The sequence below is a fragment of the Sapajus apella genome, unplaced genomic scaffold (assembly GCF_009761245.1).
Source record: "Sapajus apella isolate SASKATOON/1434 unplaced genomic scaffold, GSC_monkey_1.0 scaffold2, whole genome shotgun sequence".
In the NCBI taxonomy this organism is placed as follows: Eukaryota; Metazoa; Chordata; class Mammalia; order Primates; family Cebidae; genus Sapajus; species Sapajus apella.
In genome coordinates, this window is record NW_022436942.1 from 59,325,815 (window position 1) to 59,353,609 (window position 27,795).

At 36.7% G+C, this 27,795-nt stretch overlaps 1 protein-coding gene across 7 annotated transcripts in view; it reads left to right on the forward strand.

Moving 5' to 3' along the window:
* Nucleotides 1–27,795, forward strand: part of ANO4 (anoctamin 4) — a 398,033-nt gene that overhangs the window by 192,750 nt on the left and 177,488 nt on the right. For 4 of the 7 annotated variants that reach the window (XM_032298965.1, XM_032298973.1, XM_032298986.1 and 1 more), the window contains one exon: nt 13,248–13,352. The exons of the other annotated variants lie outside the window; for them this stretch is intronic. In XM_032298965.1, the coding sequence (XP_032154856.1) occupies nt 13,248–13,352 (105 nt within the window). The remainder of the gene's footprint in view (nt 1–13,247; nt 13,353–27,795) is intronic. 7 annotated transcript variants of the gene reach the window in all.

Here is a 27,795-nt window from a genome sequence, read left to right on the forward strand (position 1 = left end):
ATTTGGCTCAAGTTTGAAAGATTTGGGAGAACAGTTCTACTGGCCATGTACCTTTCCCTTGGGTGGATAGACAGTGATGAGACAAAGGACAGGACAGAAGACCTCTCCCTTCAGCCTTCATAGTGGGAGAGAAGGACCCCTTGATTTCTTCTGCCACCTTGACTGCACACAGCCAGGGAGTGGGACTTCCCCAAAAGGAAATAGGGTGATGTTAGGAAACAGCTGTAGGTGGATGAATGCCCATTACAGGGACATGTGCTTAACCTGCTATGATAGAAGTCAAACTGTTTTAAAGGGCTGGACCAGAGAAATAAATAAGGTTTTGGGAGCATAACCGTATTATTCTGGGGAGAATTTAGAAGGACTCAAAAGACATATGGTCTACCAATTTGACTTTGAAGGTCAACTAGGATATCAACAGGAGGAAGAGGTATGACCACGCAGATGCAGGAAAGAGCATAATAATAATAACAGTGCATTATACTGGCTCTGAAAGCAAGCTTTGTCGGTAGGTGTTTAAAAGCTAGATATGTCACTTGATGGCTATTACAGCCTTGGACAAATTGCTTAATTTCTCTGAATCTTAGTTTCTTTATCGGTAAAATGAGAAATTAATACCTATCCCATAGTATTAAGGCTGCCAAATTAAATACAGTGTTCCCAATTAAATTTAAATTTTAGATAAACAAATATTTTAAAAGTATGTCCCAAATATTGCATAGGATACAAATAATAAATATATATATATATTTTGAAATTCAGATTAGCAGGACATCCTGTGTTTTAATGTATTATATCTGGCAAAACCACATAGCCTTGTTATAGGAATTAAATAATTCATGTAGAATGTCCACTGTGATTTTTGGCACATACTTGGAGTTCAGTAATAAATAGTTGACAAATAAATCATTTTTGTTGTCACCATCATCATAAGCAAAATTCAGAAGCCTGAAAGCACCTTTGCCCCAGAATCCGTGTTATCTCAGTTACCACATCATTTAGCAGTTTCCCCGTTAACTTGTGCTGGAATACCAAAAAGATGGTCTCTCATTATATTGTACCAATACAGAAGCCATTCATCTTCATCTTGTATTTGTGTGGTTTCTCTTTCCTTCTGATTGATTCAATTCTTTTGCCTGTTTACCAATTTCATTTTGACCTTATCCTTTAGCCACTCATAATTAATGAATATGAGTTTCTGCTTCCCTTTATGGGCCAATATAAGTGGTAAATGGTACTGGGTTTGGGACTACAATTTAAGAGTCAAGAACATAGTAAACTGAAGCATAGATTTTGATTTTTTTTAGTTTGAAACTATAAACCTTAGTGGATATAGATCAAATTATCACAACTAATGACTATGCCATGTAAAATAGAATTGGAAGCTTTCTGAAATCTAAAGTACTTCTTCTATTGCTTTTTCCTTATCTATTAGGCCCATCATACAGTCCTAGAGAAGTGTCATTAATCACAGAATATGTCCTTTGGTCTCATTTAGAATTTGTAAAATAACTTTTTTCTGATATGTGTCATTCCCAAGTAATTTCTGATACAGTTTCTTGTATGTCACTTTTTAAAACCTATGACCCTTTCCCCATTTATGCATGATTATTTTTCCCTGTGAATCTATTATTTAAAAGCTAGGACATACTCATTTTCCAGGAGAGAAACATTAGGATTTTATTGTTTCCAATCAGCTAGAATGACTAGTACTGTCTGTATACTTGGGGGCATTAAATACAGTTTGATAATAATAAAATTATGGCTACAATGTATTAAGCACTCTACTATATTCCCAACCTCAAAAACTATTGAACTATTTTCATTCATTATCTCATTTAATTCCTATAACATTCTCATGCTATTTTCCTTATTTTATGGTTGGGGAAACTAAGGCACAAAGAAGGGTAAGTACCTTGCCTAAGGTTATACAGCCTTAGGAGAAGGCAAGATTCTAGTTCAGGTGTTCTTATTCTGTCATTCAATGTGCAATTACTTTCTTCTTCAGACAACTTGGTAGAAATATTTCCAGCTAATTAGCATAAAAAAGCCTTAGAAAACTTAAAAGCCCTTACAGTAGCTCCAACCTTAGCGTAAGAAGACCATACTGAAGAAGGGACCAGTTAGGTTCTGTTGAACGCATGTTCAACAATTAAACGCATGTTTAATTGTTTATTATTTCTTTCAATGTAAGTGATGTTCCACTTTGTCACTTCTCTTTTTGGTCTCTATGCTCTGGATTTTTGTTTTTTTTTCATCTTCCCCTTTTTGTGGTTCTGATGTAATAAAATTCATTCCTATTTCCCTGAGTTTCAAAGATTACTTTCTGGAACAAATGTCAAGGCCTGGTCTCAAATTAGGGAACAGACTTGTCTCCTGTTTTTCCCTTTAAAGAGTATTACCAGAGGCTGTGGGGAGAGGGAGACGAGAGGACCAGTAAGGAGAGACTTTTAAAAGAAGAAGGACAGCAAAGAAAGACTTGTCTCTAGTTCTGCCAAGAGTCAGGATAAACTCATGCTTTAGGGGAACAAAAATAAGGAAAAGGTAAACGTATGGCCAGTCTTTAGATTCATAACAATCATGATACCACAACCCTACATTTATTTGATATTCTGTTGTTTCCGAAGGGCTTTCACAAATGTTTCTTCTGCATTTTTTTTTAGCCATCATAGCAGTCTGTGAGGTGGAATTATGCCTATTTTGCTATGGCACAGGAAGTGAAGTTACTAGCTCAAAAGAAAAAAATTAGCAATTGACAAACCCCGATTAAAACCCAGGTCTTTAATTTCTTATGGGGCCGGGCACGGTGGCTCATGCCAGTAATCCCAGCACTTTGGGAGGCTGAGGTGGGCAGATCACCTGAGTTCAGGAGTTTGAGACCAGCCTGGCCAACATGGTGAGACCCAGTCTCTACTAAAAATACAAAAACTAACTGGACATTGTGGCATGCCCTTATAATTCCAACTACTCAGGAGGCTGAGGCAGGAGAATCACTTGAACCTGGGAGGTAGAGGTTGCAGTGAGCCGAGATTGCGCCACTGTACTCCAGCCTGGGTGACAGAGCCAGACTCTGTCTAAAAAAAAATAAAATAATAAAATTTCTTATGGGTGTTTTTTCCACTGTGTCAACCTTTTTTCTTGAAGATGAGCACTAGTTGAGAGTGAAGTTTTGGGGGCTTTCTATCCTCTTTTCTGCAAATAGACACTTTTTTGAGAAGTGTGGCTGAGGTTTGCTTATAGAATCTGAGGAATCTGGCTGCTCTCTTGAGCAGAACTGAAGCGTGGATGAGATAATCTGTCTTCCTATTTGTGAATGGATTTTTGGGGTGGCTGGAAGATAACATTGTATGGAAATGTGACAAGGGCTACTTTGGACTTCTGTTTTATTTCTCATTGTGTTGAAGGTGAATGTGGTGCCTTTCATAACAGTTAGTGCTGTGGTTTAGAAATAACACTCTAATTATCCTTCATTTGAATCTCTTCCTCTTTAAGTGGGTTTTTTTAGATGTGTGATGTGAGTTTAGTCAATAGGTGGGGGTGCTTAGGAAAACAAGCTATTTCAGTCCTTGGCAAATGTGGGCATTGGTATCTGTGTTCCTTGCTATCATTTGCTGAGTAACAAAATTATTTTTTTCTAAAAATACATACCACATTCTTCTCTTATTTGCATTTGCTTTTCATTTTACTGAGGAACATATACACATACATTTTGATCTATAGGATGCATTCAGAGATAATTTTCTGAAAAATCATTTTACAACCTTTGAGCTCAGAAAGTGAATGAAGAAGAGCCATAAAAAGGCAGCCACAAAGAAAAGCAAATGATTAATTTCTGGAAAAGAGCATTATGTTGTGTGGAATTTAAAACTGCTTCTTCTGCCTGAGGATGTTTCAAATAATTTTGTATTTTAGAAGCTTGAAGAGATTTCAGTACAGCAGTGCCCCCATTATCCATAGCTTTGCTTTTTATCATTTCAGTTACAATAAGAATTTTGAGATAAAGACAGAGAGAAAGTGTTCTATTTTATCATTATTCTTATAGTTGTTCTATTTTATCATTAGTTATTATTGTCAATTTCTTATTGTGCTTAATTTAGAAATTAAAATTTATCATAGGTATGTATATGTATAGGAAAAAGGCATATATATAGGGTTCAGTACTATCCACAGTTTCAGATATCCACTAAGGGTCTTGGAATGTATCCGCTGAAGGGGGGGGGGTGCTGTCACCATTTAGCTCAGGATCATTCAACTATAACTAGTAGAGTTGAGATTTAAAAGCCTAAGCCCTTTAGCCATGATGGATAGTCAGTTTTAATAGTGAGCTTTTACTTTGCCTGATTGTCTGAGTTTGAGCTGACTAGGCGATGCACAAGAGGGGCAGAGTCCTAGCATTTCTGAGGATTGTCATTTGCAAGGGCTATATTCCTTCTCACATTCGTCTCAAGCCCTTCATATATAAAGACCAATCATTCAAGGCAAAAGACTAGAAAATATTTAGCGAGGCTGAAAATTGCACAGTTTCTGTTCTGTAACTCCTCCTAATCCTGAGTTTGTCTCTTCTCCTCATCTGCAAGATTCCTTGTCACCACAGCAATAGACCTCAGCATCTAAGAGATTGGAAGATACCACAGAATTCTGCCTGTGTGACTCACAAACCCTTCCTGCTATTTGAAGCTTTGCAATTCTAACTTCCAGGCCCTCTTGGGAACTTTTAGTGCAGGGATGCATTATAACTTAGGAGAGCATGATCTTACCAATCCTGGAAAACATGGAAGCAATTCTGCTGAAGGAGAGCCATTACTGGCCAAAGCAGTAGAATTATTATTTCCATTTTAGACCTGAGAAATATCTGCCTGCTGTTAGCCAAATGTGGTTCTCCCGTCAGGACTCAGGAAAGAACTTGGCCATTAGGACTACTCAGCGTTAATCATTTGAGAGAATAGCTTTAGCCTTCTAGTGACTAGTATGGGTGAATCAATATGTTTATTTCTGCTAATATGAGCCAAGCTTTCTTCTGTAAAAGAATGAACTTACAACATCACCAGATTTATAGTTTTAGACAATATGAGTAAAAGAACATGACATGTATCTTTTACACTTATGAAGCATCTTCTATTGTGAAGCTTTTTTAGTTTATGCCACAGACACACAAAGATTTTGGTAAGTACTACAAATAATGTTAAAAAAACAAGAGGTACCTTTTTTTTTTTCCCCCCAGAACTAGTGGCATTTCCTACATGTAAATCTGTGGATTCCGGTTTCAGATTCTCCAGAAAAGCTGAATTCATTTCCTTGCTCTCTTCTTCAAAGAATTATCTTGAACACTGGCTGATGACAGGAAAGTATGTAAAGACAGAATGGACCTCCCTCCCTTCTTTTTTATTTTTATTTTTTAAGAGACAAGGACTCTGTTGCCTAGGCTGGAGTGCAGTGGCATGATCATAGCTCACTTCAGCCTCAAACTCCTAGGCTCAAGTGATCCTCCCACTTCAGTCTCCCAAGTAGACAGGATTATAGGTATGCACCAATGTGCCCAGCTCATTTTATTTTGTTAGAGATGGAGGTCTTCCTATATTGCTCAGGTAGGTCTTGAACTTCTGGTCTCAAGCAGTCCTCCTGGCCCAGTATCCTAAAGCTCTGGGATTACAGGTGTGAACCACCATACCTAGCCCTCCCTCCTTTCTTAACACCATTCTCCATCTCAATACTGTGATAGGAACACAGAATTCACCTATGGGGAGTTCAATACAAAACTCCCAGTTTAGAAAATAGGGTCTTTGCAGCCTCTTAAGTCCAAAAATATTGCATATGAGGATTTATTTTAGATATGTAGCTCAAGTTTTGAAATATCACACTGCTCCCTATTCTATAAAAAACACCGTGTTTGAGGATTGGTATTAAATATACCTCTCAGGACAGGAACTACCAATTTTTATTTGTAGAATGTAAATAGAATGTAGACAGAAGCTCAGATCTAGCAACAGTTATTATGAGGCTACCATAGAAAATATCATTTATCCTTTTAAGTCTACTTTACACATTCCCCATCTTTCCTGTGACATGTGGAAGATAAGAGCTGATTTTCCAGGCTTTCCTTTATTTTGGTTTCAATATGAAGTAACTATTCCAAGTCCCAAAGTGCAGGATTTTTGAAATTAAATTGTTTTTATTTCGGCTAGGCCCTAAACCTGGAATAGGCCCTCATGTTGCAGAGAATGAATGTCATATAAAATTTGTAGTGAAGTACCTTGATCTAATATGATGAGCCAAATTATTTATGTATAATGTCTATAATTTATACTAAAGCCTCCAAAATATTTTAGTTTTCAATTTTTTCAATGACATAGATAAGACTTCTTGAGTTTATTATTTAATGAGTCAAGCATTCAAATCACATAAAGTAGCATTCAAATCACATAAAAGTAGCATTCAAATCCAGATTAGTTTAGTGCTAGTATCTCCTTTTTAGATCACTCATGTTAATTTGCACATATGAAATATGTCTATAATTGATTGAACAAGGAAAGGAATCTTAAGTGATTTATTTAAAGTTACTAAGGCAATCTAATGGGATTACTAAGAATAGTGATTTGGTGAGTGAGTGGAGGGCAAGTGGAGAGTGGCAGTAATGTAAGTTACATCATCGTGTGTCATGGCAGAAAAATAATATATAGTATGTAAAATTGGAAAATCAAGAAACAGTGGGACACACACATAGAAGGATCCGACAGAGACTCTTGAAAGTTATTTTTCCACTGAGGAAGAGGTCTGGGATTGCAAAAAGGGTAGCTATTGATTTTTATTATAAGCCCTTTGGTATTTTGAGATTTTGTTTATTATTTGATAAAATTTAACAAAATTTTACTGAAAAAGCAAAAAGTTATGATCTATAATATGTCTTTCACAGTAATCTGATAACCTATCAAGATGCTTTAAATTGCAGACCAAAAAAACAAAATTGGAACATCTTTTTACTTTATATTCATTATTGTTATTCATAATGTGAGATTGCAGCGAAAGAGCATTCACTGAGCACCTAATATGTTCAAGGCTTTGTTCTAGGTTTATTAGGAGATAAAAGGGGGATGCAGTTTGATCCTAGGCTTCAATATGTTACTGTCTAGTTGATGGCGCTAGTCATGAGGAAGAAATTTAGACGTGGAAAAACTAGCAGCTCACATTTTCTCTGTCTGCCTCACACTGTGCTAGGTACTTCACCTTATTTTTCATATACTATAGAAAAGACAAAATATAAAGAGCTATGTGAGTTCAGTGGATAGAAAATTGTTTTTTATCAGGAACAAGAAATACTTCCTGAAGCAGAAAATTCTAGGTGAGTCTTGAAAGTAGGAAGGGATTCTTTGGACAAAGATGGGATGGGAAGGCACTGACATATTTGCTAGTCAAGAAAGGTTTAGAACTCATTTTTTGTTGTTTTTCTCTTGTATAAAAGTGCTTTGCTGCCCTGGAGGTTGAGGCTACAGTCAGCTGTAATTGCATCATTGAACTCCAGCCTGGGTGACAGAGTGTGACTGTCTCAAAAAATAAAAAATTTAAAAAAGCCTAGCTGTAAACTAGATACAGAATGAATTTTTAAAATTCATTGTCATGTTCTCACTCATAAGCAGGAGTTGAACAATGAGAACACATGGACACAGGGAGGGAACTTCACATACCGGGGCCTGTCAGGGAGTGGGGGCCTGGGGAGGGATAGCATTAGGAGAAATACCTAAGGTAGATGATGGGTTGACGGGTGCAGCAAACCACCATAGCACGTGTATACCTATGTGACAAACCTGCATGTTCTGCACATGTATCCCAGAACTTCATGTATAATTTAAAAACAAAACAAAATATTGCTTGTCCAGCTTAAGACTTTTTATTAAATGTAAGGCTGTTCACAAGGTTACAGAATCACAGTTAAGTGTTGAGTATAATCATTTCTATCCATAAAATGTGGGGAAACTTAAAGGCAAAATGGAGATCACATGGATTTTATAGCTATTCTTGATTTTTTTTAGTTGTTCAGTGAGTTTTCCACATCTTTAGGGATCTTCTTAGCTTCCCTCTTTAACTTATTTGTTTAGTTTCGTTAGGATTGTACTTAATTGTATGTTAATTACTGAATCCCAATGGGGCTGTATTTTAAAGAATCTTCAGTTTGTGTCTATGGTATCTTCACCGTCTTGCCTAGTTTTTCAAATCTTTGTGTTCTGACCCAAACTCCAAGATGTCTGTGGCTATGGCAAAGAACCCAGATTCTTAGATTTTTAGAAATCATGTCAAAAAGCTATATGAGTAACAATAAGTAAATAAAATCAGAAGTATGAAGTAGACATAGTACTTTTTATACACTGAAGTCATTTAGCCTCTTTCACTTGGGCACTATGAGTTAAAAGTGGAGATTGTCATCTTTGAAGATTCATTGGAACACTGATCACTCTCCATTTAGGAAAGCTTACAGAAGTCCTTGTTTTACAGCTCCCTCTACTTTGTGAAGGGCTTATTGTCAGAAGTTCCAGACCATTACATTATACTCTATAAAAGAGTATTCTATATTTCTTCTAGAGACAGAAAAACACCATATATTTGGAAGATTCTATATGTGATCATAATATTTAGCATGAAGAGAATGTTGCATTTTGAAGCTATTTTGGATTTATACATTTAAAAAAATTTAGAAAATCTGTTATATTAAATTAGATATTTAACATCTATATCTGCAGTATTTGCTTTTAGTCGTAAACCCTGGACTCTAAATAATTATTATCCTCCACTGTCCCGCTCTTGAATTTTTACATGTCTTTAAAGTTATAAAAATGTTTTATGCTAAGGGCAGGTGCAGTGGCTCACACATGTAATCACAGCACTTTGGAAGGCTGAGACAGGCAGATCACTTGTGGTCAAGAGTTTAAAATCAGCCTGGGAAACATGGAAAAACCCTTTCTCTACAAAAAATTCACAAATTAGCCAGGCATGGTAGTGTACACCTGTAGCCCTTGCTACTTGGGAGCTGAAGTGGGAGAATTGCTTGAGCCCAGGAGGTTGAGGTTGCAGTAAGCTGTGTTCGTGCCACTGACCTCCAGCCTGGGTGATAAAGTGAGACCTTGTCTCAAAAAAAAAAAAATTATGCATATTGTAAAAAAACATAAAAAAGATAAAGTATGAAACAAAATCTACCCATAATTTCACAGCTGAGAGACAACTTCTGTACCCATTTTGAGTATTTTCTTCCTGTTATGTTTTTCTAGTCATATAAATGGGTATGTTTTTTTAATATGCAGTCATGCATTGCATGATGACTTTTTCATCAATGACAGACAATATAAACGATGATGGTCCCATTAAGATTATAATGCAGCTGAAAAAGTCCTATCGCCTAGTGATTTAGCAGCTGTTGTAATGTCAGAGTGCAACATATTACTCACGTGTTTGTGGTGACGCTGGTGTAAACAAACCTACTGTGCTGCCAGTTGTATAAAAATATAGTACATACAATTATTTACAGTATGTAATACTTGACGATGATAATAAACTACTATGTTACTGGCTTATATATACACTATACTTTTTATTTTTATATGTATCATACTATCTATACTATGCTTTTTATAGTTATTTTAAAGTATACTCCTTTTACTGATTTTTTTTAAGTTAACTGTAAGATACCTTCAGGCAGGTATTTTAGGAGGTATTCCAGAAGCGAGCATTTATATCATGGGAGCTGAGAGCTCCATGCATGTGATTGCCCTGAATACCTTCCAGTGGAACAAGATGAGGAGTAAGTGTTACTGATGATCCTGACCTTGTGTAGGCCTAAGCCAATGTGTGTGTTTGTATCTTCACTTTTAGCAAAAAACTTTTTGAAAAGGTTTTAAATTTAAAACATAGAAAAAGTTTTATAGAATAAGGATATAAAGAAAGAAAATATTTTTGTGGAGCTATAAAATGTGTTTTAAGCTTAGTGTTATCACAAAAAGAGTCAAAAGTTTAAAAAAAAATCTAAAAGGTTACAAAGTAAAAATTTACCATAAGATTAGCTCATTATTGAAGAAACATTTTAAAGTAAATTTAATGTAGCCTAAGTATACAGTGTTTATAAAGTCTAATAATGTACAATAGTGTTTTAAGCCTCACATTCACTCACCACTCACTGACTCATTCAGAGCAACTTTCAGTCCTGCAAGCTCCATTCATGATAAGTGCCTTCTACAGGGAGACCATTATTTATCTTTTATACTGTATCTTTACTGTACCCTTTCTATGTTTAGATATACAAATACCATTGTATTACAGCTACCTACAGTATTCAGTACAGTAACATGCTATACAGGTTTGTAGCTTAGGAGCAATAGGCTACACCATGTAACCTAGGTGTGTGGTAGGCTATACCAACTAGGTTTGTTTAAGTATACTCTATGAGGTTTGCACAATGATGAAATCTCCTACTGATACATTTCTCAGAAGGCATCGCATTATTAAGTGAGGCATGACTGTACTTGGGATGTCTGTCTATCTATCTATCTACCTACCTACCTACCTATCTATATTCTTGTATTGATTTTCATTACATTTTCATTATAAACAAACATATGTCCATGTCATTAAGTTATTCCTTTTTAGGGAGCGGGGTGTGAGGATCACTCTGTCACCTGGACTGGAGTGCAGTGGTGCAATCTTGGCTCACTGCAACCTCCACCTCCTGGGTTCTCCTGCTTCAGCCTCCTGAGTAGCTGGGATTACAGGTGCCCACCACCACACCCAGCTAATTTTTTGTATTTTTTTATTAGAGACAGGGTTTCACCATGTTGGCCAGGCTGGTCTCAATCTCCTGACCTTGCGATTTGCCTGCTTTGGCCTCCCAAAGTGCTGGGATTACAGGCGTGAGCCACCATGCCCAGCGTAAATATTCTTTAAAGACAGAATAATGACCTGTATGCCTCCTTTATGGTGCTTCTTTTGTGTCTTATCCTTCTATACTCTCCTCTAATGTTAAAAAAAAACTTATTAAAGGTTTTTGGAATCCTTGTTATTAAAAATTATAGTGATCTACTAATAATAGCTATTTCTATCTGAGTTTATGAGCCCCTGCCTATGACAAACAACAAATAAATTGGGCTTCTGTTTATTAGTCTATTTAGGAAGTCACTTTCTTTTTTAGCTTATGTAATAGCTTTTGTCTTGATTTGAAGAATTAGAACACAGGATCATTCTACTGGGTTATGTTGAATTTATTTGGCAGATCCAGTTCTCTTATCTCCAACAGCCTGTGTTTGTGACTGCTTCTATATGGGTGATTTTAAAGACTAGTTAAGAGCATGGATTGCAATTACATCTTTACACTTAGTAGCTGTGTGACTTTGGGCAAATTACTACATTGCATTACACCTTCTTTTCAAGATTAAAGACTAAATGATATCATAAAGTACATAGCCCAGAGCCAGGCTGATGTTGAATATTCTTGTTATTTTTCTTGTCGTTGTAATTATGAGGTCCTTGGCCATAAAATAGAACAAAGGTGACTAGCCTTAGTCCAAATTGAAAAGCATCAGAACTTTTCCTTTTCCATGTGAAGTAACTGGCCGTGGAAGAAAAAGGCAAATAACCCATCTTAATTCTGGGCCAGCAGGAAGGCATCTTTGTCTGTCCTGTCTAAGAAACTCTCTCATAGGTAGCTTCAGATTTTGCAATGAGAGAACTGCGTTAGTGAATCTGAAAAGTTCACTACTGTAGCTACAATGTTAAATAGCAGTGCCTGACAGTCACCAAAATGCATACTGCGGTCTCAAGGAACTGACCTATTATTCACATTGTTTAATACCTATTCTGTCTCTCTATGAATGCCAGTGTTCCTTTAATAAATTACAATGTATTGTAATAATAATACCTGTGGCTTCTATTTATTGAGTGCTGACGACCTGACAGTTCAGGTTCTTGTGGATTATCTCATTTAATCCTAGCGGCTGCTCTGTGAGGCCGTTACCATCATCCCTATTTCATAAAGGAGGAAACTAAAATTTAGAGAAGTTCAGCGTTACTGAAAAGAATTTCAATGTTGGTCTCTCTGACTCCAGAATCTGAGCTTGTAGCTTTGCTCTTAGCTTTACTGTTTTGGTTTTGTAATTACTGCATAGCCTCATTCATTCCTTCAGCCTGAGAATCTACTTTGTTGAGAATCTACTTTGTGCCAGGTCCTGTTCTAAGTGCTTGGGTTGTAGCATGCAGACAAAGCCCCTGCCTTCCCACAGCTTATTTTCTATTAAATATAATAGAATATTAAGTTACCTTTAGATGTTTTACTCCTAGAATAAGCATTTCGTGTGAGGCTGTGACTTATCTTATTCTTGAGCTTTAGGAATATAACTGAAATTTTGTGTAAGGCTGAGTATACCTCCTAACCTTATGAGAGGATTATTTCTACAAAAATATTGGAAGCTAGGGCATGTTCCATTTTATGCATCAGGCTGTTTATTTTAGCACTGGCTTTTTAGCCCTGGCAGCCTTCTCAGGTTGGAGACATTCTTACTAATTACTTTAAGAAGCTTTTAGAAGTTTTATTATTGTTGATGATAAAGCTACTTTTTGGTACCTTGGTTTCTTTGACTTCCTTAAATGTTCTATAGGTGTGTAGAGCAGCATAAAAACTTTCTTTCTTTGGAACATGCCAAAAATAGATCAGACAAACCTAGAACAAGAGGCTTAATTACTTCATAGAATAAATTTTCAAATTCAAATATAGTTGAAAAATAAATGATGAATCAGGGAAGTCTAATTATGAGGAACAAAGTACTAATACCTTTTTTTCTGTGATACTGAGAATATTAAATCCATCCTTAAGAATGAATTATTATAAGAAGAAGATGATATCATAAAGTATTTGTGTTAATGTCACATTTAATCCATGTGGAAGCTGAAAATAATGTTAAATATCCTTAGCTAGAGACTATGTTATATTTTTTACCTAGGGAATTATCAGTAAATACTATGAAGTATGTTGCCTTGTAAAAAACTAGTTGCCTTATTTTTGCATTTGAAATACAAATGAATCTTTTTGGTCCCATAAAATGCAAATGGGTTGTGTATATTCCTTTTTTTGTTTTTTAAGTCCTTTGTCTAAGAAGGAGGCTCATTGGCAAACCAGCTAGCCATTCACTTTGGATTTTGACCTAGCTTCTCCATGGAACCCTAATGACAGACTCTCTGATAACCAGTGCAAACTCCATGAATATCTCTCATTTCTCTAGAAGGAGGTGTGGATTTGCAAGGCTACCAGCTGGATATGCAAATACTACCTGACGGGCCAAAGAGTGATGTGGACTTTTCAGAGATTCTTAATGCAATACAAGAAAGTAAGTTTCACTCAAATTTTAAATTCTCCATGAGAGAAGAAATTATTATAATACTTGGGAGGGGTAATAAACTAGAAACCTTAGATGCCAAACTTTAAAAAAAATATTAATAAAATGATGTCTTGAAAGAGATACTGTGCAAAATGATTTTGAGACTAGTACCAATAGTGAAAATGAGATTTAATTTGGGAAATTAAATCACATAATAATGGAGTTTTTGAAAAAGCTATAGCAAGATTATCCATTCTATATATTGTTCTATATATCCATTTCATGTTATAATATTTAGTAAACCTCAGAGTATCATAAATTTTTAGATTTCTTGATTAATCATAATTTTTAAAAAACCCTTTAAGAAACCAAAATACAATTCCTCAGCTCAAATGGAAGTAATAAGAGGGAAATATTGGTGCAGCAAGGTGAATCAGGAACTTCTTCAAAATGACTGTCTAGAGTCATTGATGATGGGCTGCATGCCAGAAGTAGGCCCTCATTTTCTAAGCATTTTGAATAATCAAGGTTTGCCCTTCTTAGAGTATTTTATTTCTGTTTTATAGCTTTCACTCAGAATTTTATCAGAATCAACATATTTACTCAAGTTAAATATTTAGCATTGAGGATGGGTGATGTGGTGTCACATACTAAGTCATTACTGTTGATGTTTCAAGGTCAGAGCTCTAATTCTACATGATGAAGCTCTTCTTTTAATATCGAATAATTTATCTTGTGTTGGATTTGAGGGATTTTGATGTGAAGAACATTGCATAAACAACCATTGCATTTCTTTTTCCTACTTCTAGTTTTGGGACATTGCATTTTCTTGCTAATTTTCTTATGAATAATTTATACTGTCCTCTTGACCTTATGAGATCATTACTACTTCCACCTTACACATGGAACAACTGAGCTTAGGAGAAATTAAGTGACAAGGCAACATGATATTAATGGAAACTAGACTGCAATGATGGCTGTTTGTTCATTCATTTAATTCCTTCATGAATATGCTCAGTACATGATTTAAACACATTGAGGTGAAGGATCCTGAAACTGAAGATGAGGCTTCTTTTAAGGAAATGTTTTACCAAAAAATATAAGGGGACCAGCTATTTATTCTGGTTGAAGAATCCCTTCATGTTGCATTAATGAATAAAAGAGAAAAAAATTTTTACAGGAGAATAAAAATCAAATTACTAGACATTGGAGAGAAAATAAGTTTTCATGGAAAGTTATAAAATTATTTAACTATTTCACGTGATTTGAAAGATGAAAGATTGTACAGTGCTCAAAGGGTTTAAAGGTTTTTTCCAATAAATGATAAAAGTTGGCTTCCATGCAAGTGCTAGAGATGAACTTAAATTTAAGGAGGGGCACTAAAATAAACTTACATGAAAATTTAATTACTAAAGATTAGTAAGGCACTATTTTTTACCAGATCTTAGTAAAGATGTGTTTGTTTGTATATGATGTTAACTGTTCTGTAGTTTAGAATGGCGACCTCTCTATGAACAGGTAGAGGAGTATAAATTTATGAGTACTTAATAGAAGAAAAAAGAAATGTTACTTGACTTTAAAATGCAAATCCAGCTTTTTATAAGTTTATGCATTTTCTACTGCTTTGGAACTCATTTATTTTCTTGTTGAAAACAAATTTTGTGCTAACTAGATTTGAGAAGCTGCCCACACAGGCTGGGTTGTTTCTGGAAAGAAAGATTTTGGGCTGTTCAATCTCTACCTAGATTCCAAATATGATTCACATATTTAGCCAGTTCATGGAGATCTCCAAGCATAAAAATATGTAGCTTGGTACTGTAAGGGACTGCACCTTAGATTATCATTTCTAGAAAGCTTTGAGAGATCAACATTAAGGGTGTAAAGAATATGGAATTCTGAACATCAGTATAATTCCTCTCCTTTTTGTTGAGATTAACAGGATGATGGAAAATTTTCACTGTTTTCTTCAAATTTTGTGACTATATATGGTATGTGTATATATATGTTTATATAATGTGTGTATGTGTGTATACATACATATATACACATACACATATATATGAGACCTTCAAGCTAGAAGTGCATATGTACATGCTTACATGTGTGTATTTGTGTGTGTTTCAGACATTTCTTGAGGGTCTGCAGTAGGCCTGTCATGATGGTGTTTTCCCAAACTATCTCTTTTCACACTTAACTCTGTGTAATAATAGATAAGATTCTCTCCATTTTAAAGGTGAAAAAACTGAATATAGCTCCCCAAGGATATATGGTTAATATGTTATAGAGGCAATACTTAATTGTATGTTAGTCCTTGTTCTGCTAAATACTAAATGAAATAAAAATGACCAGGAAAATTGAACTACTATAGGTTTTTAAAATTGTATTATATTTTCACATCTTGATGCAAGAATTTCGCCACCATGCTTCTCCATTGTAAAATACATTGACATTATTTTATCTTATAGTGTGCATACCCTAAGTATAGCCTCATCTATTCTAAAGATGTCTCAGAGTGGATGGCCATACTCAGGTGGTTTTTCATATTCTCCATATTAGATGTACAGCTTATAAAAAAGAAAAGAATTATTTTAGCCATCCATTCGTCCATCCATCTCACCTGTCATGTGCCAGGTACTGTGCTAGGTGTAATACCTTAAGGTAGTGGTGAATGTTTTGGTACAAAGTGTAATTCAGGAAAATAAAAATATTTTCAGATCACATCTTGTTTGGTTGTTCAAAATGAAAACAGCTTGATTGCTTTCTAGGAAAAGGCATTTACATGTGAAAGTATAACATAAATGTGTGTGTGTGCGTGCGTGCGTGCGTGCGTGCGTGTGTGTGTGTGTGTTTCTTTTCCTTGATGTTACTTGTCCCTTCCTCTCTATTCTCACCCTTCACTCTCCATTCCAAGAAGGCAGCGAGGTCCCTTGAACTCCTTTGTTTCAGCAGAGTTTTATGTTACCTAACGTTCCTGCCTTTTGTATTCTGAAAGCCTGAGTTTCCAGGACTGATGCTTGGATGGAAGAAGAAACTGTGAGAGAGATACCCTATAGAGGGAGCCAGGCTTCTGGCAGGGTGAATGAAAAGGGAGGAAATGGCTGTGTTGCACGCCTGGGAGACTGCACCAGAGCCACCTGAACTGTCAGTTGCACAAAGAGTTCCTGGCCTGAGAAAGGAACTTGGGAGTCTCTGGGAAGGCGGCAGTCCTATCTTCCTGTTTCTTTATTTCCAGTGTCTTGAACAGAGCATGGAGTGTGATAAGTGCTTACTAATGTTTGTTAGTGACAGAGCGAATGTGTGAATTCCACTGGAGACTTGAAAAGCTGGCAGCTCAGTAGTAACCAATGTGTCTTGGACACTTGACTGGTCTTTCTAAATGTTCTGCTCTTTACGAAACTCCTAGGACCTTTGCACAATTCTGGATACGTGAGGCAGGAGAGTGGGAGGTCAGTAATAACTGAAATTAAATTGTCCACCAAGACAGTGGAATGGGAACTTGGAGATAGATTTGGTTTGATGCAATGATAACATTACAATGAAATTCTTTTATATATATATGTATATATATGTATATATATATTGCATTTTAGGTTTTGGGGTACATGTGAAGAACATGCAGAATTGTTGTATAGGTACATACAAGGCAATGTGGTTTGCAGCCTCCATCCCTGTCACCTATATCTGGCATTTCTCCCCACGTTATCCCTCCCCACCACTGTCCCTCCCCTAGTCCTCCCCAACAGACCTCAGTGAGCGATGCTACCTTCCCTGTTTCCATGTGTTCTCATTGTTCAACACCTGCCTGTAAGTGAGAACATGCGGTGTTTGATTTTCTGTTCTTGTGTCAGTTTGCCGAGAATGATGGTTTCCAGGTTGATCCATGTCCCTACAAGGACATGAACTCATCGTTCTTTATGGCCACATAATATTCCATGGTGTGTATGTGCCACATTTTCCTTGTCCAGTCTATCATCTATGGGCATTTGGGTTGGTTCCAGGTCTTTGATATTGTAAACAGTGCTGCAGTGAACATTCAGGTGCATGTGTCCTTATAATAGAATGATTTATAATCCTTTTGATATATACCCAGTAATGGGATTGCTGGGTCAAATGGAATTTCTATTTCTAGGTCCTCGGGGAATCGCCACATTGTCTTCCACAATGGTTGAGCTAATTTACACTCCCACCAACAGTGTAAAAGTGTTCCTATTTCTCCACATCCTCTCCAGCATCTGTTGTCTCCAGATTTTTTAATGATCACCATTCTAACTGGCGTGAGATGGTATCTCAGTGTAGTTTTGATTTGCATTTCTCTAATGACCAGTGATGATGAGCATTTTTCATGTTTGTTGACCTCATATATGTCTTCTTTTGAAAAGTGTCTGTTCATATCCTTTTCCCACTTTGGAATGCGTTTGTTTGTTTGTTTTCTTGTAAATCTGTTTTAGTTCTTTGTAGATTCTGGGTATAAGTCCTTTATCAGATGGGTAGATTGCAAAAAAATTTTCCCATTCTGTTGGTTGCCAGTTCACTCCAATGAGTGTTTCTTTTGCTGTGCAGAAGCTCTGGAGTTTAATTAGATCCCATTTGTCTATTTTGGCTTTTATTCCAATGCTTTTGGTGTTTTAGTCATGAAGTCCTTGCCTATGCCTGTGTCCTGAATGGTTTTGCCTAGGTTTTCTTCTAAGGTTTTTATGGTGTTAGTTCTTATGTTTAAGTCTTCAATCTATCTGCAGTTAATTTTGGTGTAAGGTGTCAGGAAGGGGTCCAGTTTCTGCTTTCTGCACATGGCTAGCCAGTTTTCCCAACACCACTTATTAAGCAAGGAATCCTTTCCCTATTGCTTGTTTTTGTCACATTTGTCAAAGATCAAATGGCAGTAGATGTGTGGCACTGCCTCCAAGGCCTCTTTTCTGTTCCATTGGTCTATATCTCTGTTTTGGTACCAGTACCATGCTGTTTTGATCACTGTAGCCTTCCAGTATAGTTTGAAGTCAGTGTGATGCCTCCAGCTTTGTTCTTTTTGTTTAGAATTGACTTGGCTATGTGGGCTCTCTTTTGGTTCCCTATGAAGTTTAAGGTGATTTTTTCCAGTTCTGTGAAGAAGGTCATTAGTAGCTTGATGGGAAGAGCATTGAATCAATAAATTACTTTGGGCAGTGTGGCTATTTTCATGATATTGATTCTTCCTAACCATGAGCATGGAATATTTCTCCATCTGTTTGTGTCCTCTCTCATTTCGTTGAGCAGTGGTTTGTAGTTCTCCTTGAAGAGGTCCTTTACATCCTTTGTTAGTTGTATCCTAGCTATTTTATTCTCTTTGTGGCAATTGTGAATGGGATTTCGTTCTTGATTTGGCTCTCTTTAAGTCTGTTATTGGTGTATAGGAATGCTTGTGATTTTTGCACATTAATTTTGTATCCTGAAACTTTGCCGAAGTTGCTTATCTGTTTAAGGAGATTTTGGGCTGAGACAATAGGGTCTTCTAAATATACAATCATGTTGTCTGCAAATAGAGACAATTTGACTTCTGCCTTTCCTAACTGAATACCCTTTATTTCTTTTTCTTGCTGATTGCTCTGGCCAGAACTTCCAATTCTATATTGAATAGGAGTGCTGAGAGAGGGCATCTTTTTCTAGTGCTAGATTTCAAAGGGAATGCTTCCAGTTTTTGCCCATTCAGTATGATATTGGCTGTGGGTTTGTCATAAATAGCTTTTATTATTTTGAGATACATTCCATTGATACCTAGTTTCCTGAGAGTTTTTAGCATAAAGGGCTGTTGAATTTTGTCGAAGGCCTTCCCTGCAACTGTGGAGATAATCATGTAGTTTTTGTCTTTGGTTCTGTTTATGCGGTGAATTATGTTTATAGACTTGCGTATGTTGAACCAGCCTTGCATTCCCAGGATGAAGCCTACTTAATCATGAAGGATAAGCTTTTTGATGTACTGTTGCAATCAGTTTGCCAGTATTTTATTGAAGATTTTTACGTCTCCGTTCATCATGGATATTGGCCTGAAGTTTTCTTTTCATGTTGAGTCTCTGCCAGGTTTTGGTATCAGAATGATGTTCATCTCATAAAATGATTTGGGGAGGATTCTCTCTTTTTGGATTGTTTGGAATAGTTTCAGAAGGAGTGGTACCGGCTCCTCTTTGTATGTATGGTATAATTCATCTGTGAACCAAGCTGGACCTGGAAGTTTTTTGGTTGGCAAGCTATTGATTGCTGCCTCAACTTCAGCCCTTGTTATTGGTCATTCAGTGTTTCGACTTCTTCCTGGTTTAGGCTTGGGAGGCTATAAATGTCCAGGAATTTATCCATTTCTTCCAGGTTTATTGGTTTATGTGCATAGAGTTGTTTGTAGCAATCTCTGATAGTAGTCTATTTCTGTGGAATCTGTGGTGATATCCCCTTTATCATTTTTTATTGCATCTATTTGATTCTTCTCTTTTCTTTTTTATTAATCTGCTAATGGTCTACCTATTTTGTTAATCTTTTCAAAAAACCATCTCCTGGATTTATTGATTTTTGAAGCATTTTTTGTGTCTCTATCTCCTTGAGTTCTGCTCTGATATAAGTTATTTCTGGTCTTCTGCTAACTTTTGAGTTTTTTTGACCTTGCTCCTCTAGCTCTTTCAATTTTGACAATAGGGTGTCAATTTTAGATCTTTCCTTGCTTCTCATGTGGGCATTTATTGCTATAAATTTTCCTCTAGACACTGCTTTAAATGTGTCCCAGAGATTCTTGTACGTTGTGTCTTCATTCTTGTTGGTTTTAAAGAACATCTTTATTTCTGCCTTCATTTCATTGTTTATCCAGTCAACACTCAAGAGCCAGTTGTTCAGTTTCCATGAAGTTGTGTAGTTCTATGTTACTATCTGAATTCTGAGTTCTAATTTGATTGCACTGTGGTCTGAGAGACTGTTTGTTATGATTTCCATTCTTTTGCATTTGCTGAGGAGTGATTTACTTCCAATTATGTGGTCAGTTTTAGAGTAGGTGTGAGGTGGTGCTCAGAAGAATGTATATTCTGTGGATTTAGGGTGGAGAGTCCTGTAAATGTCTATTAGGTTTGCTTGGTCCAGGTCTGAGTTCAAGTCCTGGATATCCTTGTTAATTTTCTGTCTCGTTGATCTGTCTAATATTGACAGTGGAGTGTTAAAGTCTCCCACTATTATTGTGTGGGAGTCTAAGTCTCTTTGTAGGTCATTAAGAACTTGCTTTATATATCTGGGTGCTCCTATATTGGGTGCGTATATATTTAGGATCGTTACCTCTTCTTGTTGCTTTGATCCTTTTACTATTATATAATGCCCTTCTTTGTCTCTTGTGATCTTTGTTGGTTTAAAGTCTATTTTATCAGAGACTAGGATTGCAACTCCTGCTTTTGTTTGCTCTCCATTTGCTTGGTAGATCTTCCTCCATCCCTTTATTTTGAGCCTGTGTGTATCCTTGCATGTGAGATGGGTTTCCTGGATATAGCACACCAATAGGTTTTGACTTTTTATCGAATTTGCTGGTCTGTGTCTTTTGTTTGGGGCATTTAGGCCATTTACATTTATGGTTAATATTGTTATGTGTGAATTTGATCCTGCCCATTTTGATGCTAGCTGGTTGTTTTGCCCATTCGTTGATACAGTTTCTTCATTGTGTCGGTGCTCTTTAACACTTGGTATGTTTTTGGAGTGGCTGGTACTGGCTGTTCCTTTCTATGTTTAGTGCTTCTTTCAGGAGCTCTTGTAAAGCAGGCCTGGTGGTGATAAAATCTCTGAGCAATTGCTTGTTCATAAAGGATTTTATTTCTCCTTTGTTTATGAAGCTTAGTTTGGCTGGATATGAAATTTTAGGTTGAAAGTTCTTTTCTTTAAGGATTTCGAATGTTGGCCCCGACTCTCTTCTGACTTGTAGGGTTTCTGCTGAGAGATCCTCTGTGAGTCTGATGGACTTCCCTTTGTGGGTAACCCGACCTTTCTCTCTGGCTGCCCTTAGCATTTTGTCCTTCATTTCAACCCTGGTGAATCTGATGATTATGTGCCTTGGGGTTGCTCTTCTTAAGGAATATCTTTGTGGTGTTCTCTGTATTTCCTGGACTTGAATATTGGCCTGCCTTGCTAGGTTCAGGAAGTTCTCCTGGATAATATCCTGAAGAGTATTTTCCAGCTTGGATTCATTCTCTCTGTCACATTCAGGTATACCTATCAAATGAGATTAGGTCTTTTCACATAATCCCATATTTCTTGGAGGCTTTGTTCATTCCTTTTTACTCTTTTTTTTCCTCTAATTTTGCCTTCTCATTTTATTTCATTGAGTTGATCTTCAATCTCTGATATCCTTTCTTCCGCTTGGTCAATTCGGCTATTGAAACTTCTGTATGCTTCCTGAAGTTCTCATGTTGTGTTTGTCAGCTCCATCAATTCATTTATATTCCTCTCTATACTGTTTATTCTCATTAGCATTTCATCAAACCTTTTTTCAAGGTACATAGTTTTCTTGCATTGGGTTAGAACGTGATCTTTTAGCTCAGAGAAGTTTGTTATTACCCACCTTCTGAAGCCTGTTTCTGTCAATTCATTAGACTCATTCTCCATCCAGCCTTGTTTCCTTGCTGGTGAGGAGTTGTGATCCCTTGGAGGAGGAGAGGCATTCTGGTTTTGGGTGTTTTCATCCTTTTTATACTGGTTTCTTTCCATCTTTGTGGATTTATCTACCTGTGGTCTTTGTGGTTGGTGACTTTCAGATGGGGTCTCTGAGTGGACTTCCTTTTTGTTGTTGTTGAAGTTATTTCTTTCTGTTTCTTAGTTTTCCTTCTAATAGTCAGGCCCCTCTGTTGTAGGACTGCTGGAGGTCCACTCCAAACTCTCCTTGCCTGGGGATCACCTGCAGCGACTGCAGAACAGTAAGGGTTGAGGCCAGTTTCTTCTTCTGTTATCTTTGTCCCAGAAGGATACCCGCCAGATGTCAGCCTGAGCTTTCCTTTATGAGGTGTCTATTTGGTTATATGGGAGTCAGGGAGCTGCTTCAGGAGACAGTCTGTCCCTTATAGGAACTCAAGTGCTGAGCTGTGAGCTCCGTTGTTCCATTCAGAGCTGCTGGCAGATACATTTAAGTCTGCGGCAGCAGAACTCATAACTGCCTTCTTTTTCCCAGGTGCTCTGTGCCAGGAAGGTGGGGCTTTATTTGTGTGAGTTTTTGTGCAGAGACCTGCTGCGCTGGCTTAAACAGCCATGCTGGAGACTCATGGCACTTTTCTGTCCAGGAGTCTCCTGATCTGTGAGCAGTAAAAATTCATTTGGAAATGCAGTGATCACTCACCCTCTGTGTTTTCACTGGAACTGCAATCCAGAGCTGTTCCTATTGGCCATCTCGGATCAGTCCCCACAATGCAATTCTTACTCTTGAGTTCATCCAGTAAGATTCAAACCTTCCATCCATAGTTTAAAAAGTGGAGTGCCTACTCAAATCTTGTATGCAGTAGCATTCATTGAAATAAAAAACAAAAAAACCCTGCTTTTTTAATCACCAAAGTTTTTAAATCTGAACATTATAAGAGGAAAGCATTTAAAAATATTTTCCTCTGAAATTATATTGAGAATTATGTCTTAAAGCTCTGCAGTCCATGAATCAGGTGTATGTGTGTGCATATGCATATAAGCATATATTATATTAGCTAGCTACTGTGAAGCATGTCATTCAACAGTTTTACTGAACCTTTTCATTCTTGCTTTAAATTATTTTCCATGTCCAGCTCTTTTTAGAGACCATTCATCTTCCTACCACTTGTTACCCACCCTCTTGTTTTGTTCCTAGTTTTTCCTTTCTTGATTCCCAGCATATCTGGAAATAGACTGTAGGGACACTCTTGAGTGGCATCTATACCCTGAAACACATGATTGTCTTGTATTCCATCAGATTCTAATGAAGAAAAGGGGCACAAGATAGTGTTTGCAATGAGACCTGAGGAGTTAAAAGGATTATGGGATCATTGTTATCCTGTGGTCTGACCGTTTGTATTTGCATGTGTGTCTTCATAATCATATAGTTGTTCCTGCGTTAGGGATGATGTATGATTTCATGGCTGAGGAGACTGAGTCATTTCTCAGTGACACCAAGTGAGTCACTTTGAATTCAATTCTTTAGCCCTGATTTCCAATGTTATTTTTAACCTGCACGGTCATGCCATTTCAGAGGAGCAGATGGTAGGTTATGGGGGTATGAGGTTGGGAATGGTGGCATATTTTGAGCAGATAATCTTGTCTGACAATTTTGTGGCTGATGTTTTACCTATGCTATTTTATTTAGTCTTAAACTCTCTTTGCCCTAATTTCCACATCTGTAAAAGGAAAATAGTAATAGTACATCTATGTAAGGCCCTTAACATAGTGCCTGGTACACAGTCAGGGTTGTATAAGTGTTGTCTACCACCTTTGTCTTTATTCCTCAATCATTCATCCTGTCTGGGAAATCACATTTCCACATTTAGAAGATAAAGAAATTGAAGCTTGAATAAGTTAAATATCCCAATCTAATAGCTAGTAAGTGGAAGGGCTGTTATTTGAACTCAGGTCTGTCTGAATACAAAGCTCATTCTCTTTCCAAAGAAGGTAGTTAGTAGACTTTGAGGATATTTTATGCAGAGCATGAATGACCTCATTTTATGTTGTGGAAAGGTAGCCAAGGCTAATGAATGAGCAAAGGTTGAATTAGGAACACAGTTCTTCTCTCAATATCATTCCCAGGACTGTAAGAGGTGCCGTCATCATTATCTGCCTTGTTATAGAAGTAGCCAAGGTGTCTGCCTTTTCTTTCCAATGAAATGGTAGTAAGAGACGCTCTTCTTAGCAAATACCCTAAATCAGTAACAAGTTAATGATCTTGACCCCATTGCAGTGTGCTGGGGGTATATACAATACCATCGTCTGTGCTGTTTATAAGCATTGCCATTATTGAGCCAGGCAACGGGAATGACGTCTTTTTTTTATTTTAATTTTTAATTTTTGTGGATATATGGTAGGTATATATATTAATGGGGTACATGAAATATCTTGATACAGGCCTACAATGTGTAATAATCATATCGGTGTCAATGGGGTATCCACCACTCCAAGTATCCATCCTTTCTTTGTGATACAAACAATCCAATTATACTTTTAGTTTTAAAAGCACAATAAGTTATTATTGACTCTAGTTACCCTGCTGTACTATCAGATACTAGATCTATCTAATTATATTTTTGTACCCATTAACCATCCCCATCTCCCTTCCACCCTACTATCTTCCCAACCTCTGGCAACCACCATTCTACTCTCTATCTCCATGAGTTCAATTGTTTTTAATTTTTAGCTCCCACTAATAAGAACATGTGAAGTTTGTCTTTCTGCGCCTAGGCTTATTTCACTTAACATAATGACCTCCAGTTCCATTCATATTGTTGCAACTGACAGGATCTCATATTTTTATGGCTGAATAGTACTCCTTTGAGTATATGTACCACATTTATCTGTTCATCTGTTGATGGACACTTAGGTTCCTTCCAAATCTTGGCTATTGTAAATAGTGCTGCAGTATACATGAGAGTACAGATAGCTTATCGATATACTGATTTCCTTTCTTTTGGGTATATACCCAGCAATGGAATTGCTGGATCATATGGAAGTTCTATTTTTAGTTTTTCTAGGAGCCTCTAAACTGTTCTTCATAGTGGTTGTGCTGATTTACATTCCTACCACCAGCGCGCGAGGGTTCCCTCCTCTTCACATCCTCACCAGCAGTTGTTATTGCCTGTCTGTTGAATAAAAGCCATTTTAACTGAGGTGAGACCTGATCTCCAACTTTATTTTACAATGAGATGATATCTCATTGTGAAATCCAAACGTTCTACAATGAGATATCTCATTGTAGTTTTGATTGGCATGTCTCTGATGATCAGTGATGTTGAGCACCTTTTCATATGCCTGTTTGCCATTTGTATGTCTCCTTCTGAGAAATGTCTATTCAGATATTTTCTCCATTTTTATTTGGATTATTAGATTTTTTCCTCTAGAGTTGTTTGAGCTGCTTATATATTCTGGTTATTAATCCCTTGTCAGATGGTTAGCTTAAAAATATTTTCTCCCAATCTGTGGGTAGTCTCTTCACTTTGTTGATTGTTTCCCTTGCTGTGCAGAAGCTTTTTAACTTGTTGTGATCCCATTTGTCCATTTTTGCTTTGGTTGCCTGTGCTTGTGCGGTATTACCCAAGAAATCTTTGCACAGTCCAGTGCTCTGGAGAGTTTCTCTAATGTTTCATTTTAGTGGTTTCTTAGTATGAGGCCTTGGATTTAAGTCTTTAATCCATTTTGATTTGATTTTTGTGTATGGTGAGAGATATGGGTCTGGTTTCATTCTTCTGCATATGGCTATCCAGTTTTCCCAGCATCACTTATTGAAGAGACTCTCCTTTCTCCAATGTATGTTCTTGACAGCATTGTCAAAAATGAAGTTACTATAGATGTATGGATTTGTTTCTGGATTCTCTGTTCTGTTCCACTGATCTATGTGTCTGTTTTTATGCCAATCCCAAACAGAAATTATTTTAAAATGAATATATATATATATATATATATATATTTTAAAATCTCATGATTTTTGTTTGTTTACAAAGGCATATTTTAAATTTCAAAATATTTCAAATAATTTTCTGTGGCAGAAGGAAGGTTCCTGCTGTCATGTCTATAACTAGAACCCCAGGTTTTCTTAAGGGAGATATCAACACAACCATTTAATAGTTGCCAGAACACACTAGCAGAAGTTTCTAAACTTCTGTAAAAGCAGCAAAATGTGTTTTTCCCCCTAATATATGATCAACCTATAACTTCAATATACAAAACAGAAACTGCGTTGTTTGATATAGGTGGGGCCTCGCCCACACAGTTGTCTCTTTGTCCTCTCCACAGCCCCTGAAACTCCTCAAAATGGCCATCAGGTTCTAGGGAACAGATTGAAAACTGCTGCATATTGGAAAGGAGTAAAACCAGCTAAGGAAGCATTATGTCCTTTCTAATAGCTTGCTTTATTTATTTTGAGTTTTTAAAATTAAACCCCTTTTTTTCTCATTGGTAAACAAGGCAGTCTTTGCCTTAGGGATGCTGTCAAGATGCATTTGAAGAGTAATGAGCATCTAGAGAGTCTTGGGCTTGCTCGTGTCATATAAATGCTAAATAGTGTTTAGCTCTTAAAATCCCAGCCTAAGGTGTTCAAAGCTATATTGTGTCTGTGTATTTCCCTGAATTTTTAAAACAACAATGGATCTATTTGTTAAATTTTAGAAAGTTGTCAGAGCTGTCAGGCTACAGATGTAAAGTATAGCTTTATTCAGATAAATGTTGAAATGGCAACAAGATAATTGCTTGGTAGTTAAATGACTTCCCATTCTTGAAAGCCAAACATGATTTAAGAACAGCAGAATGCTTCCCACAAAAACAAAAACCAGCTAGAAATGGCACGGATTTGGGATCTGAATTGGATGAGGATTCATCTTTGTCACTTGCTAGCTGTATGGCCACACTTAGCATTTCTGAACCCAGCTTCTTTATCATAATACTTGTCTCATAGATTGTTCTGAGAATGAAACGAGAAAATACACTTGAAAATCATTAACACATGGTAGGCTCTCAGTAAACTGTAATCCCTTATCTTTGTCTCTCTTCCCACCTCCTTCATATTTAACTTCTGTGATTCTAAGAGAGAAGTAGATATTTTGAAGCCATCTTACTTAAGGTAATCAGAATAAGAAAAAACTAAAAATTGATATCATCCTACAATTAGCTATTATTTATCGTAAAATGCATATTGAATGTCTCCTACTTGGCAGACCTTTTGTCAAATTGGAGCTACCTTAGCTCTTCGCCTTAAAAGGACCTTAGTCTAAAGACACAGAAATGGTCTTGGTATAAAACAATGTGTTAAGTGGTAAAATTGAGATATAAACAATTTTTTGCATTCTAAATTATTTCTGGAGGTGTTCTTTTTTGTGCTTTTTAGTGATGCTTTGAGGTCAATATGTAATCCCCTGAGAATTCTGAGTATCAGATGCAATCACTTGGAAGTTAGGACAAAAATAGTATAATGAACTGGTGCTCTGGAGAATAAATATAGATACTCGGATTATGCTGCAAAGCCCTCTTATGTCTTCTTCAATGACCTGTAATTTCACCTTCTTTTCTCTGCATCTGAAAATTCTGAGATTAAAACACTTCTATACTGTAATACCAAGGTGGGGTTATTTTGCTGCATTTGGAAAATAGGAGAGAAGTAAAGAAAAGAGCAATGAATTAAAGTCTTTGTGTTTTTTTGGTTGCATTTCTTACTCTCTTCTAGACTATTTCTAAAATAGACTTGCTGTTTGGTTTTTTTCATTACCTTTATAGCATTGATTCCCCAATTTTGTTCTCTTGCCTGGAAGTGTGAGGG